This window comes from Sinocyclocheilus anshuiensis, unplaced genomic scaffold, assembly GCF_001515605.1.
Source record: "Sinocyclocheilus anshuiensis isolate Anshui unplaced genomic scaffold, SAMN03320099.WGS_v1.1 scaffold145, whole genome shotgun sequence".
In the NCBI taxonomy this organism is placed as follows: domain Eukaryota; kingdom Metazoa; phylum Chordata; class Actinopteri; order Cypriniformes; family Cyprinidae; genus Sinocyclocheilus; species Sinocyclocheilus anshuiensis.
This window is the reverse complement of record NW_015537973.1, coordinates 1138784-1154785: the sequence shown is the minus strand read 5'-3', so window position 1 is coordinate 1154785 and position 16002 is coordinate 1138784. Positions and strand designations below refer to the sequence as shown.

Sequence of the window (16002 nt, the reverse complement as noted above, 5' to 3'; positions counted from 1 at the left end):
CACCGACTTTCTTGGGTACAACGAAGTAGGGGCTGTAAAACCCCATCTCCATATCGGCTGGAGGGACAGGCGCATCAGCCACCTTCACTAATGTGAAGCGGATGTCGATGAACTTGGGGGGATGCCGGGCGAACTGAATCGCATCAGTGAGACGGTTTGAGTAGCTAGGCACCCAGACACCACACAAGCTGGACCAGCGGCACCACCAACGTACCCGCGGTGGGGCAGCGAGTTGGAACGCAGGGCCCAGCACGTTCCATTGGCAGCTCAACTGTTTGCGGAGTGCAAGAGGAGCGATGGTCCCCCGAGGGTTGAATCGCTCCACCGGGGGGAACCCCGTATACCCCCTAGCTGCACCACCGTCGAGAGTGGTGAGGGAGGAGGAGTTAGCAGGTTGGTTTCCAGCAGAAAAAGGTGCCTTCCACGACCTGGTAAGCCTCCTCATGCGCCTCCGGGAAGAATGGCACCGTGGCGGGGCACTGAGAACCAGCGCGGGCCACCACGAAGAACCAATCGTACAACCTTGAGGGCTCGGGACACGGTGGAGGTCTCCACTTGAGCCCTACCCTCACGGCGGTCCGGGAAAGCATAGCCGTCATTTCCTGATCCGATTCAGTCATTGATACAGTCCCAGAAGGCAGCAGCGCAGCAGAATCTTCCTCTCCAGAAAGCTCCGGCTCACCCTCCGATGCAGCGATCAACATCTGATCGTCGGGAGGAGTGCCCAATGATACTGCTGGTACGCTCCTTGTAGAGGGCCCAACACGTTCCTTTGGCAGCTCAACTGGTTGCGGAGTGCAAGAGGAGCAATGGTCACCTGAGGGTTGGTTCCCTGGAGGGTTTGCCATCACTGTTACCCTCAGACCGCCCGTGCTACTGCCTGAAGTAGCCCCCACTAGATCGAGGCAGAGGAAACTGAGCTCCGCCCCTTTGAGGTAACGGAGCTTGGTCCGCGACTCCGAGATGATCATCTTCCTGCAATGAGAACATGACTCAATGCTCTTTTAGGGAAAAAGCTATTTTAGCATGCTGAAGCGCACAGGGGAGATGGCCGCCTGCAACACAAACGGGGTAGTGCAGCCTGATGTGTGCAACCCACTCGACACGGGAAACCACCACCGCTGAAGGGCCATACCGCCAACACAAAGAGCTCTCAAAGAGCGTGCTGAACTCGTTCAGTCTTCTTCTCTCAGTAGAGTAGTCAGGAGCAAAACGATGTGATCGCTCGGCTCCGAAGCGAAAAGCTGAAGCGAGATCTCAATTTGTCTGTCATCCGACGTGACGTCGAGAGTGACCGACTGAAAGGGAACTGTACACCGTATGTATAAGAAAATAACTATTTTTAAATTGATGGTTATACAAATTGGTATTAGTCATTTTTGTAAAGTGTATGAAACCATCATTTATACAAAAAAATTGCATTGAAGATTTAAAATAGTTTTCTAAAGATTTTTCGTTTAATCTTACATTCAAAGTTACTGGTCAAATCAGTTTTTTAATGTTTCACATTAACCCCACTGGCGTTAACATCAGGTCATCTTAAAAACACATAGTTAAAGTCTATCAAGAAAGTATATTTTAAAGAATTTAATGAACATCTGGATATGTTTTCAACTTACAGGTAAACAGTACACATTTCAACAGAAAACATCAAGGAAAGTATCAATGTGCAGCAATAAACAATATCCCTCAGATTTGTTGTCCAGGCTAGGTTTAAGGGTGAAGAAGAGGGTAAAATGCCATGTAAAGGAATTCTCTCTTTGCTTACCCATGTCACATATGGATTATAGTAACCCTTCCAAGATTTCCTGCCCTTACCATCTGGCCCTTGGAGATCGCCTTCCCTCAGCATTAGGGTCATGGGATAATCCTAACATCCAGGAACAAAGGACACTGCATTAACAGAACATAATTCTGGACAATCCTCAGTTCCCAGACAGCTGACATTCATATGTCACTTTCTGTAAACTGTTCTCTAAAATGAAAGGAAATCAAAGGACAGGAACATCTAGACACCTGAGGACAACGTGTGACTGAATTACCAAACATTTCAAACCTGGGATTGTTTGAAAAGGAGTCATTTTCTCATGTATTATCTTGTCTGATTATAAGGTTGTGAAGGTCTAACCTCGAGTAGCTGCGGTTTCAAAACATAATTTTAAGGTGTTGTTGTTGAACACATCTACATACAGTATGATTATTCTTTGTAATCCTGACACATCTGCCTGTCCATGTGCAGGAAATCCAACATATTAAGATCTGAGCAGCCCAGTTCTGTACACCAACTGATAAGAACGATAATCTCAAGATTATCTGCGGCTTCATAAAGTGGAGTTACGATGGTGTAATTTGCCATTTAATCAACTCGCAACCAAAATAGGTTTTTAATTCCGTCTCCACATTGAAGACTGGTTTTGCATGTCTGGACTGGTGCGAAACTTGATTTTTACTTGTGAATGGCACAAATTTTTTCACCATTGCTCATTTTGGCGCATGCTGACAACATGCAGGCTTAGAGTTGCCAATGGTTATGCTGACAACATGCAGGTTCAGTGTTTCAATAGTCACTACCAAAGTGATGAATGTATTGACAGGGCTATCTGACTGTACAGAAGCCGCAGACATATGGAGATGTGATTAATCGCTGGCTTGTTGGCACAGGCGCAGATTCCCCCTCAATGCCAGTGAGTCCCGCTTGAGTAGGCAATCACACAGCAGATGTGTGGGAGATTGTCATGGAGCCACTCAGCCCTGCAGTTGGTTGAGCAATCGCAGATGCGTTGCACTGGTTCTGTCAAGCTCCTCCACACCGACCGCAAAGAAATGTGCAGAGGACAGAATTAGCCGCTAAGTTGATGACAAAGCAACCAAGAGATTGACAAAGCAGTGGTGTGACATCTATAATGAAAGTTATGCTTCATCAGCTGAGATGTTGGCCAATTCGGTGATCTGTAATCGGTGAGTGTCAGCTATGTTCATGTCAACAAACCACCACGGTTAGATGTTTTAGGAAGTGGAGCAGAAAACTAATGCTTTGACTTCTTTTTTGTTTCTGCTAAACACAACGTCCTCAGCCTTGAGATGTTTGGCTGTTGACAAATGGGAAACTGACACAGTTGAGGTTTGCCTAGTCACTAACCGTGTTACGCTAGTTTCCCATGTGAAACTCCATATCAATATCCCACCATTCATGCACTCTGATGCACAGACCTTCTAATGAAGTTCTTTGAGTGCTTTAGAAAGACACAGATAAGATATGAAAACCGCCATCCACCTTGTTGCCTAACAAATTATATCACCCACGCGCTGTCACCTTCCATTCATTATTAGTGGCTGCTCGTCTTAGTTGCTTTCAGGCATATTCAGTCTGACTATACATAGTATATTCTTAAAATTCTGAACAAAAGAACTATTGTTGTCAAGAAAGCAGAAGTTCCAATCTCTCCTCGGATGCATTTTTAATAATTTATTTCAGCTTTTATTAGTTACAGATTATCGTAAATCTGTCTCCTATCTTATTGTTGAGGTTCACTGAGGTTCTGTCTTCATTACTCAAATATCCAAATATCCCAAAAATGATGGCATATATAAAACTGTCACATTTTATCCACAGAACTTTAATTTAACATGGACTGTGAGCTGTAAATTTAAGAACCACATTTAAGAGGTTTGTTGTTTTTAAATGTGTCTCAAGGCAAATGTAAGAGCATGCCTGTAATGTCTCTATATGAGATTGACAGAGAAAAAAAAACGTAAAATATATTCTAGCAAGGTTTTATATATTCAACAGTGTTATTTTCGTTAACTAAAACTGACAAACAAAACAAAAAAAAATGAAAATGTAAAAAATTACACTTATCTTAACTAGTATAGTTACCACGGCAACATTTCTCATATTTGTTTAGCTTAAGCTGAAGTACTAAAAATATATATATATGATGGAGTGTACAGCAGGCAAGAACAGATCTCATTGATGATTGCATCTCTACATGCCCAATGATTGGATTCCATTTGTAGGCATAAACTTTGCTAAACAAAAAGCATTTCAATTTTATCTTATAACTGTTGGCAAGATAACAGTTGGCTAAACTCCATGGCTCGTCACAACCTCATACTGATGATATTACACACCTTATTACAGTAGACGTCCAAAGTCTCCATTCATTATTTATTTAAAGTAATGCTTCTTAAACTTGTCACCCACATTTAATGAAATCTGGGTCATATTTGCTTTGCCCTTGAGGGATTTTGCTCACGGTTTTCAGAAGATGGTATATTATGCAACCTGCCCATGTTGTCATTATGCCTAATTTGACCAGCTTTTATCAAGTGAATTTAATGTCAGCAAAAAACAAACTGGGTAACATTTTATCCTACCTTGTTAATAAGCCTATTTGTTTTGCTATCATATTTGCACAATTTGCTTCATTTTATTATTTGCATTTAGCAGTTTTTTTTTCTCTTTATTGCAACCCTATCAGAACGAACATTAAGTAGCAACATACCGGTTGATAACCACTGATTTAATGTATTTACAGCTGTGAAACACAACAAATGTAAACGGCAGTGCATTGAATATGTGAAAATCTCATATAGCATTTTAATGTACCATAAATTTAAGCAATGATGCTCATTTCTATTTCACTTGTGTCGGCTATGCATGCTTGTACGTGAAAATACCCATTATGTCTGATTTAAAACTGACAAGAGAGGCCTGTTGTACATCTCCTGTGCTATTTGCCTTGACTGATGTTAAGCATTTATTCTTAGGATTACAGAGTGAACATATTTCTCCGGCAGAAGTGGAACGACCCTCGGTTAGCTTACAGCGAGTACCCAGATGACTCCCTGGACCTGGATCCCTCAATGTTAGACTCCATTTGGAAGCCTGATCTGTTCTTCGCCAACGAGAAGGGAGCGCACTTCCACGAGGTCACCACTGACAACAAGCTCTTGAGAATATTCAAGAATGGAAATGTCCTCTATTCAATCAGGTGAGACATCAGCACCAATCAAAATAGTTACAGTAAGCAGCCGCTGAGAGTTAACACTGACTGACATTTGACATACACTTGAGTAGGTATAGGGTCATGGTCTATGAAAACAGCTGCTGTACTAGCTCCTGAAAATGTCAATAATAATCCACCATCCTAGTAATCAAATGCCTCAGCTGATGCAGACTTGAGTCATTAGAGTCATACTTTCAAACTCTAAAATGTAACTAACCCATCAACAAATGCCAGGATGAACACAGTGTTATAGGATAGTAGGAAAGTGCTGGAGTTAATAGTGAGGGGTAAATCATGTCAGGTTTTTGAGGAGATATGACGGAAAGCTGTGCAGATGTGAGACGACAGAGGATTCACTCTAACTGAAATCCACGTGGTGCCCTGAGGGAGAAGGAGTGTAATTAAAACATGGCCAATCTGCGGCTGTCAGACTTGTCTCTCCTATGCTTTAGTGGCCCCGTTCAGAAATCCCACCACTCAAGCAGCTTCAGATGCTCAAAGCCCTCCACTTTGATTCCCTTCTTTGTCTGAGTTGTGGATTTACACATTACTCACTCAGAGAATGTAGATGGAGTTCCATTTACATTTTTTTTGCACATACAAATTTCTTTACCATGTTTTACACTTGGAAAAACACATATTAGAAACAAGAGGTGTGTGTATAATTTTTAAAATCTATGCCCTTTTCCATTCAATTTTTAGACTGACTCTGACGCTCTCATGTCCGATGGATCTGAAGAATTTCCCCATGGATGTACAGACGTGCATAATGCAGCTGGAGAGTTGTGAGTAATCTCGTATGACCTCCTCTCATCAAGAGCTTGTTACGTAACTCCCCCACCCCTCGTTCAGATTTGTGGAAAGCAGACACTGTTTCTCATTTCATAATGTAACTTCAGCCAGTAGCCAGGATGAGGTAAATAGCGGATTTGATGTAAAGTGTGTTTGGCACTGGCATTCACCTGGCAGGGTCATACCAAATTATGTCATTGTGGATGAGCAGGGCCCTGACATCCTTAAAATCATCATGGAGAAATTATATACCATCTTAGACAGTAACTCAAGGACACCTAGGCACAAAGTACTCTTTACAGACTAAGTGCCGAGTTCCTGGTTAAAGATTAGTGAAGCTAGTGGTCAAAGTGTTTGGCATATTATTCCAAGAGCTTTCTGTTGACTTGAAAACATGCCACAGCTCAATCAAACTCCCCCATGACTATTGCTCTAAGCAGGGGTTGAGGCTTTTAAAGAAAAGCCCCATGTCATGGGGAATCTGTCTTCATAACTACATATTTTAGAGTGGCCATATTCATGTCGTTAAGAGAGTTGCTCACTGAGAGGCTCTTGATGATAGACAACAATGTTAAATTTAAGAGAAAATCTCTATTGGAAATAGCTCATTCAGTAGAACAGAGTAGATAGAATAGAATAGAATAGAATAGAATAGAATAGAATAGAATAGAACAGAACAATGAGCATACTCACCTTCCCTCTGGTAAAGTGGTACCACCAAGAGAAGCAAGTGACCCCAGAGTTATATGAAGAAACAGAGATAATTATATCCGCCATTTCAACATCACACCATACATTTTCTGGTGCAGTTGCAACCCTGAGGATATTGTGCTGGTGAACTGCTTAATGCTTTGTGATATGTTTTAACTTCATGTTGAAGCTGTGTGCCTTTTTATTATGCACTGCAGTTAACATGCTTTATGGTTGTATGGTCATAGTTTACTTTAATTTCTAAGTCAACAATGGAGGGGGAAAAAAACACAATAAGCTGTTTTCTTTTTACATATATGTGTATTTAAAAAAAAAATCACATCAGTGCCTTAGAATCTAAACTGTCAATCTGAAGCTGAATTCACTGTTCATTAGATGCCTCTGAAGCTATTGCTAATATCTATCTGAAATGTAGTAAATGGTTTTGTAATGTTCTAGCCTTCTGGAACAGCCCTCTCATTTGGCCTCAAATATATCTGCATTTTTATTAATAGACCTTAGATCTTAAATTAAACCATCAGAATGGTTTAACTAAAGGATTATTTACTTACTTAATCCTCTTCATCCCTTGTGAGACAAAAGGCCGCTAAAAGCTAAAAATTCTTCATACTCATGTTGTTCACAGAATACAGAAGATATTTATGAAGATTCAGTGCATGCAAGTTTGGAATGACGTTGAATGCAAGTAATTAATGACAGAATATGTGAAAGATTCATTTAATGAAAGTGCAAGCTGTTGGAATATTTTCAGAATATGAAAAGGGCTAATTTTACAACATTAACCTCTCCATTATGATATAGTAATACTGAAAACAGCATGTAAAATCTAACAAAACAATTATCTTCGTTTTTCTCCTAGTTGGCTACACAATGAATGACCTGATCTTTGAGTGGCAAGAGAAGGATTCTGTACAGGTGGCCGAAGGTTTGACGCTCCCACAGTTCATCTTCAAGGATGATCCTGATTTAAGATACTGCACCAAGCACTACAACACAGGTAATTTTCAAAACATGCAATATAATACAATGTTAATAGCCTGATAGAAACTCCAAATGCTCAGCAACATCAATAATTTACATGATTCAGACTGAATAAGAAAATTGACTTTTACTACACTATAATCCAGTGGTTCTCAACATCGGTCCTGGGTGCTCTGCAAATTTTGTATGTCTCTCTTATCTGACACACTTGCTCTCTCCTGATGATCTGAATCAAGTGCATTAAAATGAAGAAGACATAGAAAATGTGCAGAGAGGTGGGTCTCCAGGACCTGTGCTTAGAACCACTGGTCTATTCTACATGTAAATTGAATTTTGATTTTTTCATGCTTTCAGAAGCCATTAATTCACAGCACAAAACACATTGCATAGTCTCGTTCATGGTTTTTAAGTATGAGGGGATGTCACGCAACCTGTCCATGTTGCCATCTGGCTAATTTGGCTAGCTTCAACCATGTGACAGATGAATTTCCTCCAAAATGAAATACCGTAGAGTTCAACTGGATGTATAGTCTTTGACAAATTATATGAATAGTGTTTTCTCCTCTTATTGTGCTGTACTAAGCAAGCATGATTATACAGCATTATAGCATTTCATTATTTGCATTTATCATTGCTCTTCTCTACTGCCCTCAACTTTATCAGTCCAAACATGTGGCCCAATTTTTTATTTATCACTAATTTAGAAGAACAGAAGACCACTGCGAGGGAGGAGAAGAGAGAAAAAAAGAAATCCAGGAGAATGTTCTAGCAGTCTTGTTTTAATGGGATGCAAAGTAAAGGAACAGCTTTTATCAGATGATAATTGAAAAAGCTTGTTATCGCATCTCTATGTGTCTCAATTATGCATCCACAGTGCACACCTGGCCTTATCATGGTTGACATGTAAACATCAAGGGTGTGAGAGAGGAAAATACTTTCAGTGAGTGTTCAATGTCTGAGACTTACAGTAAAAAATAAAGTTATACAATGCACAGAATGTTATGTAACACATTTGGCTTAGTAGCCTTGAAGTACACACACAAATCACATTAAAAAAATAAAAATCTTCAAAACATGCATGATATCGGAAAACTGGTCAAAACACTGTCATAAGACTTCTGAGAATTACTGAGGAAAGATTTTGAAAAACAAACTAAATCGGGATGAGCTTTCTACATGCCTTCGGTCAAGAACCATGTCAGTGCATTGCAGAATTGTACATATACTGTGCACGTTATCATGGCAAATGAGTCCTTAAGAGACTAAGTTCTCATTAGCCTTGTCAGATGTAATTTAATTAATTGGTCAGTACTCTTTGCCTTTTTGCATTTGAAACCTGATATTATCAGTCATATCAGTAGTGCACATATCAGAGGTCATAGGCCACACAGTCCCTGGTGAAGAGATGTGTGCTTTTGTCTCCCTGTGTGTTTTGCCTCAGAGGGACTTTCTGACAGGATGAAAGACAGATGCTGGTGGGTCAAGGTCAGGTTGCCTCAAATGATTGTGCACAGTGTATAAGGACAAAATGAGAGAGAGACCACCCGTAAAAGACTTGAGAGTCAGGAGAAATGGAAAACTGCAGGAGAAAAAGAATGAAAGAAATAGAGAGTGGGATGGGTGAAAATACTTAAGATTCAAAGTTCTCTTTTTTGACAGGAAATCTCTTGGCAGTTGTGTTCAGGGCACTGTATGCTTCTATAGGGAGCTACATGTCAGTCACATTATTCCCTGGACTCCCTTCAAATTTCTCATTTAGTAATTGAATCAATATTGCCACTCAAAGGCATATTGATATTGAGTTGAGAGATGAGCATCCAATTAAAAGGTAAGACAATTGCAAAGCTCCTAGCTAATATCTGTAGCTTTAAAGAAACTCAGATTTATTTAGTTTATGGATAACATACTTTCTGTATGTATTCAACAGGGAGCAATAATATATTTTATATGCATATAGATTAAATAAGCCTCTTCTTTTCAAGAGGAAAAAAGAACAACCATTTGCTTTATATAGTAGATGTGAGACTCACTCTGCAGGCAAAATTATATATATGTATATATATATATATATAAAAAAAATATATTAAAAAAAACATTCAACCATGTGACAGATGTAATATGTGGTAATATGTGTCTTGTGTGCTATGCAATTTAGAGCCATGAACTCACATGAAAATAATTATTATTATAAATGTCACTCATGTTGTTTTATTTTACTTACATCATGAGTATAAAGTCCAAAGCAATTACCATCTACTGAAGTCTAACCCATTTTCTTGTTTTGTTTTTTTCTTTGGTTACATTTCACTCTCTCTCTTCGTCTCTCCCTCTTTGGCAGTTACTGTTCAATTCTTTGTTGATCTTTCTTAATACACCTGCAATAAAGGCCACAGGTCCAAGCCTGCAAACAAACACTGTAGCACAGCAACCTTTTAAAAAGGCTTCTGGAGAAGAAACCTTGGTAAACTGTTGTGTTTATTGCTCTTCTATCAAACTTTTCAATCAAAGCAGACCAAATAACTAATGTAATCAGGGCTGACAAAATAGTTGATTTTCTCGCAAGTACAGTGGCTCTGTCTCTGGCTTCAATAGTGTCCAACAATATTTTTCATTAGGGGTGTAACACCTATTTCAGGCCCCCTTTCTGAGTGAGTATTCCTTGGTGGAGAGAGCATAAGAGCAAGGATCCCTCGAGACAAAAAGCCACTCTAGTCTGCAAATGTATGTAGCAAAGAATACATTACTGTACTAATACTACAATTTATGCGCTAATAAAAGGGTAGTTCACTACAGTATGATGCAAATAATTCAGTGTAGTACATTTGCATTTTGTGAGATTACAACTGTAATAGGATGCTGGCTCAGTTTGGTTTGTACTGTGAAACTGAATAGTTCAATTTGATTGTTTGAATGCATTTTAGAGGTATTCATTCACACTGTCCAGTATACAATATGTCGATCTCTTAGCATATTGGCCACAGGCATCTCTGCTTGATTGAAAACCACCATACCTCTGTTACATTTATATAGTAAGGAATCAATAATTCAATACTCAACATCTTTCAATTCACTGACAGACCACAGATTTGTCAGTCTGTCACATTATGAAAATATACTACACTGTTTTATATGCTGGTGTTACACATTGCAAAATAAGTCTGGCATCTGTCAGATAAGCAAGTAGAATAATGATCAAACGATCTTGAAAATGATCTTATTATTCATACAACCAGCCCTCGATGACCTTGAGGTTTTTATACCAAAGGGTACAGGGGCACAATAGATGTTAAAAATCACATTATCCTTTAAACACTACAATGACATTTTACTTTCACCATCGGTTCATTAACACTTCTTTAAATGTGATCTCCCCTCTCTAGTGTGACAGGATGGACACAGGGCCTTCTGCATGATTGCTCACACATTTCCTCCTCTGCCACACAAGACTTCCTGCTCTGTCATGTAGTTCTGCACACTCATACATTTGCTCAGAGCTCCCGCATCTTCTGTCAGTTGAGTCATGAGGGATGTGAAATAACCACATGGCACAGCTTTAGTGATGTCACAGCGGGTTTTCATCCCTGAGCTACTGCAGAACAAGCCCGTCAGTGAAAAGATGGAGGATCCTTTGGGTTTCCTAAGTATGTAAATTAAGCAGTGCACTAAAAATTAATCTCTGCCAAACTCCAAAAATAAGTTTTTTGTTTGTTTGTTTTGTTTTGTTTTGGCAGGTACACGTTTTCACAAAAAAACATTAAGCAGCACTTTTGATAATACAAGAAATGTCACTTGAGCAGCAAATCAGCATATTAGAATGATCTCTGAAGGATAATGTGAAATATATTGTAAAACATATTGTAAAATATATATGTTTTAGATATATAAGTTTTTCCTGAATTTTTTAGCCAATAAATAAAATAAAATATATAAATAAATTCCACTCCATAATTTTATAAATATTAAAAACAAAAATAACTATTTGCCAACAATGTATTTGCTCAAACAGTCAATTATGATGCTAACAATGCCAAGAGCGTGGGTTTGATTCCCAGATAATCAACTAATGAATGCCTTGGATGTCATGCAAGTCACTTTTGATAAAAGCACCTGGCAAATGTAAATGTAGCTAAAAATTTTGAAACTCATTGACAGCTATAATGTGGGTTCTTGCACACACTTTTGATGGAAAATTATGGCATATGAGTGCAACGTATCTAACTGATCTTTCTAACACTATTTCAAATCATTCACACAATTTAGCAAAACCTCATATATGTTAGCCAGCTTGATTAGAATATATGTAAATCAGCAAGCAATAACATTCAATATATGACAGACATTCATGTGTTTAAGACATAAAAACACATCTATGATTAATGAACAATCTCTCTCACTATATATATTAGTGCTGTCAAAATTAGCGTGTTAACACAGGCGATTAATTTTTCCAGTTTAATGGCGTAAAAAATATTTAACGCAATTAACGCAGGGGTGGAGCTAGGGTTGGCCACCCCACGCACAACTGCTGCTTCTGTCTCTTTTCTTAGCAAAAATTGCATTAATTCAGATGCAGAACATCTTTACAACCACTTCAAACCAGAGACTTTTTAGACGTGCACTTCAACTTCATCTCAGCGCCAGGCGCTAGTCAAACAAGTGCAGAATCGGTACAGGTGACGAGGAGTGGTCAGATGAGATGTTGTCAGGCCATATGTCAGTCAAAACTAATTTTCCTGCCCTGTCAGCCATTATACTGTGCTCGTAGCGAATGCTCTTCAACTGCACGCACAAATACGGTGGCATGCGCTGTAGCCTGTATCATTTAATGTTAAAGCACGAATTAAATTACGAGCGTGAGTGTCAGATCCACATCACGTTCAGTAGCGGCAGCTCTTAAAGTAATAGCAGCCAAATAACCTAATAACCCAGCTGCTGTGATGTCTCTTCATCAAAGAACAAAAGAAAAAAGATGAAATCAATAACTTTTGTAGCTTTAAGAATTTATCTATATTTAATTTAGAATTTAGTGTTTGATACCTTTATTACATTTCTGTATATTGCTTCCTTGCTAAAGGGCACAGGTAAATATGACATTTATTATAATGGGTTGGTGTAAAGATTGTTTTAAGTTCACTTAAATTAGAAGTTATTTTTTTAAAGTCTTATAAATGTTAAGATTGATAGCTCTCAATTATAATGTAATGTTATTCAATCGCAATTAATTTCAGAAAATAATTTGAGATTAATTAGTTCATTGTTTTAATCGATTGACAGCACTAATATATATAAATCGGCTCAGAAACTGAGGAGGTAAATTAAATCCATTAGTCTACATCAGTCTACATTCCACTGCAATATCCCAGGATGGTTTATTCTGCTGTGTTGTTTCCTGGGCCTGCAGCACATCCCACATCTGTCCTGTGAATGCTAGGTGCTGTCAGGCTCCATAACACAGACTGTCTCCTGGTTTTTGTTCTTTTCCCTTTCCTCTTCCTCCTGTTGTTGTTTCTCTCACCTCTCTCACTTAGTCTCTCAGGGGTTTTATTCTCAGGTCACCTCAACTACAGTGTTGACAGCTCCAACCATCCAAACTCCCGAGGAGACTAGAAGTGTGTGTTTGCGTTAGTGTGTGTGTTTGAGAGTGAGAAGGTTACATTCCAGAGGGAACATTTCTGTGTCAAACACACTCTTACACAACTCCTTAACAACTACTTGTTTAGGCACATATTAAATATTGTTTTAAGCAAACATTATGTGGCTCTAAATAAACTAAGAGTTTAAGTGTATTTTTCCCCAAGTGTACTCCAGCTAGAGAGCAGGGCAGTGTGGAATATTACCAAGCAAAAATCTCCCAGGGACTTTGGAACAAAAGAGACAGAAATAGTGAAAGCTGTCTCCCTGCTTTTCAGGAAAGACAAGCCTCGCAGAAATTTGTTTTGAGACAGGAAAAGGCTCAGTAGCAGAGAACAAAAAAGACAGACTGCAGCTGAAAGCTCTCAGACCTTTTAAGTAGGTGCTCTCTACCTTTCATGCGGATTTTGTATATAAACGTAACCGTCTGTAATGCCTCTTCACCAACCACACGTGAAATAAATATCTACTTTTAAATGAGCACACTTTCTGTTGGAGACATTACAGGTGACCTATTATGCTCCTTTTTACAAGATGTAAAATAAGTATCTGATGTCCACAGAATATGTATGTGAAGTCTTAGCTCAAAATACCCAACAGAAAAATTTTAGCTTGTTAAAATTGCCACTTTTAGGGTATGAGCCAAAATGCAGTTTTTGTGTATGTCCCTTTAAATGCAAATGAGCTGGTGCTCCCGGCCGTTTTAGAAGGCGGAGCTTCAAGAGCCCATGCTCTGGCAAAGGGCACTGGCCTTCTTTGCAAATAAACATTCCACTATTAGTACAAGCCTGTTATCTTTACAGAAAACTTACTCATTTTTTAAAGTCAGTCATCTGATTGTACTGTGCATAATAAATTTGCGTTTATTAATTACACAGACGGGGACCACGACGCAATAAAAATAATGACATAGCTGGTCTCATGGTGCCATCGCTATTACAAGTCCCACTTGTGATTATGAGCTCAGCAAATTCTAGCGGTCGACTTCACATTGCTTTCATATGCAACTTTTAACTACCACATTCCTATTCACGATCATTCTGGTGAAGGCAGTATCAGTGAAAACAGGCAGAGACAATTGCAGTTTTAGCAATTAGCCTTACAGAGTGCCAAGAAGCTCTTTCAGAAAGGCAACTTAATTTGTCTGGAGCTGACATTCACGCACAAAGCGTTGGTATTGATCCCTAAAAATATAGGGGACTTTACCGATTTTTTTCTGGGACACTTCCTTTGAAAATGAAATTTAACCACAGTGTCCTCAGCAGCTCAGATGGAGGGAGTCTATGGAGACTCCTATGTTCATTGGTACATCCCAACACACAACACTTGTAATGCCTTTGCGCTGACATTGTACGTCAAGCAGCTAGAGCAAGAAAATAGTAATGGCGGACTGCTGCTTCTCACTCAGGGCTGTGTCTATGCTAATAGGGCAGAGAACGTCACAAATGGGTGGGGCTTTTTCCCTAAGATGACGTGTACATGGGGAGAAATCTGGAATCGCTTGTTCTGAGAGACTGTTTATGATTTAGTGGGTCACAAAAAAAAATGAGTAGGTGGATTTTTACCATTATAGGCTGGTTGTTTTCACACACTGCAGCCACACAAATGTATTCAAACACTGTATAAACGTGATTTTTACCTTTAAGGTAACAGTTGCAGGATACCACTTTTTACATTGTTAATTTCAAATAAAAGCTGTTCTTTTTATCTTTCTATTCATAAAATAGTCCTGAAAAAAACGTATGTATCTTGGTTTTCACAAATATATTAAGCAGCACTGTTTTTAACATTGATAACAATAATAATAAATGTTTCTTGAGCAGCAAATCAGCACATTACAATGATTTCTGAAGGATCATGTGACACTGGCTGCTGAAGATTAAGCTTTGCCTTTTGCCATCACAAAAATAGATTACATTTTTTCATTTATTCAAACAGAAAACAGTTGTTTTAATTTGTAAACAACAACAGCAACAACACAATTAAACTTATTTTACTGTATTATTTTTATCAAATAAATGCAGCCTTGGTGAGCATAAGAGACTCATTATGAAAACATTTTTAAAAAATCTTACTGAACTTTTGAACAGTAGTGTGTATATTATTATAATTTTAGCATACAGCAAAGCATTAAAGGGTTAGTTCAGTTTGCTTGGTTGGAACAGCAGCTACGCTAATTATGTTTCTATTTGTTCCTCTGTTTTTTGCCACGGGATGTAACTAGGATTTACACAAGCTTCAGTCTGGATCCAGAACACCTGAGAAGAGATGATGCCAACCCCTCAGAGGACCTCAGATGATGCCAACCCTGAAACAACATACAGAACTACTACATTTTGCTATAAGTTTGATTGCATCATATAATAATTGCTGTTAATAGTGTTCATCGTCTGTTTTATTACGTCTTAAATTGATTTTTCCGTACTGCTGGTTCGTCTGGTCAGAGGAGAACTGGCCCCCCGACTGAGCCTGGTTTCTCCCAAGGTTTTTTCTCCAATCTGTCACCGATGGAGTTTTGGTTCCTTGCCGCTGTCGCCTCTGGCTTGCTTAGTTGGGGACACTTCATTTCCAGCGATACCGTTGACTTGATTGCAAAGATACTATTTAAACTGAGCTGGATGTTGACATCACTGAATTCAATGATGAACTGTCTTTAACTGAAAAATTTGTGTTTACTATTGTCATTTTGCATTATTGACACACTCTTTTCCTAATTAATGCTGTTCAGTTGCTTTGACACAATCTGTATTGTTAAAAGCGCTATATAAATAAAGGTGACTTGACTTGACTGCTAAAAGGACATACCATCACAACAAAATTAACAATTCGCCTAACTCTCGCATGCTCTTTAAAACATTTTCCTCCCTCCTTTGTCCTT

General features: G+C 38.8%; 1 protein-coding gene across 3 annotated transcripts in view; it reads left to right on the top strand.

The window, feature by feature from the left end:
• glra3 (glycine receptor, alpha 3) overlaps positions 1-16002 on the top strand; it is a 69002-nt gene that overhangs the window by 34995 nt on the left and 18005 nt on the right. For all 3 annotated transcript variants that reach the window (XM_016463653.1, XM_016463644.1, XM_016463638.1), the window contains exons 4-6: positions 4771-4994; positions 5712-5794; positions 7372-7509. In XM_016463653.1, the coding sequence (XP_016319139.1) occupies positions 4771-4994; positions 5712-5794; positions 7372-7509 (445 nt within the window). The remainder of the gene's footprint in view (positions 1-4770; positions 4995-5711; positions 5795-7371; positions 7510-16002) is intronic.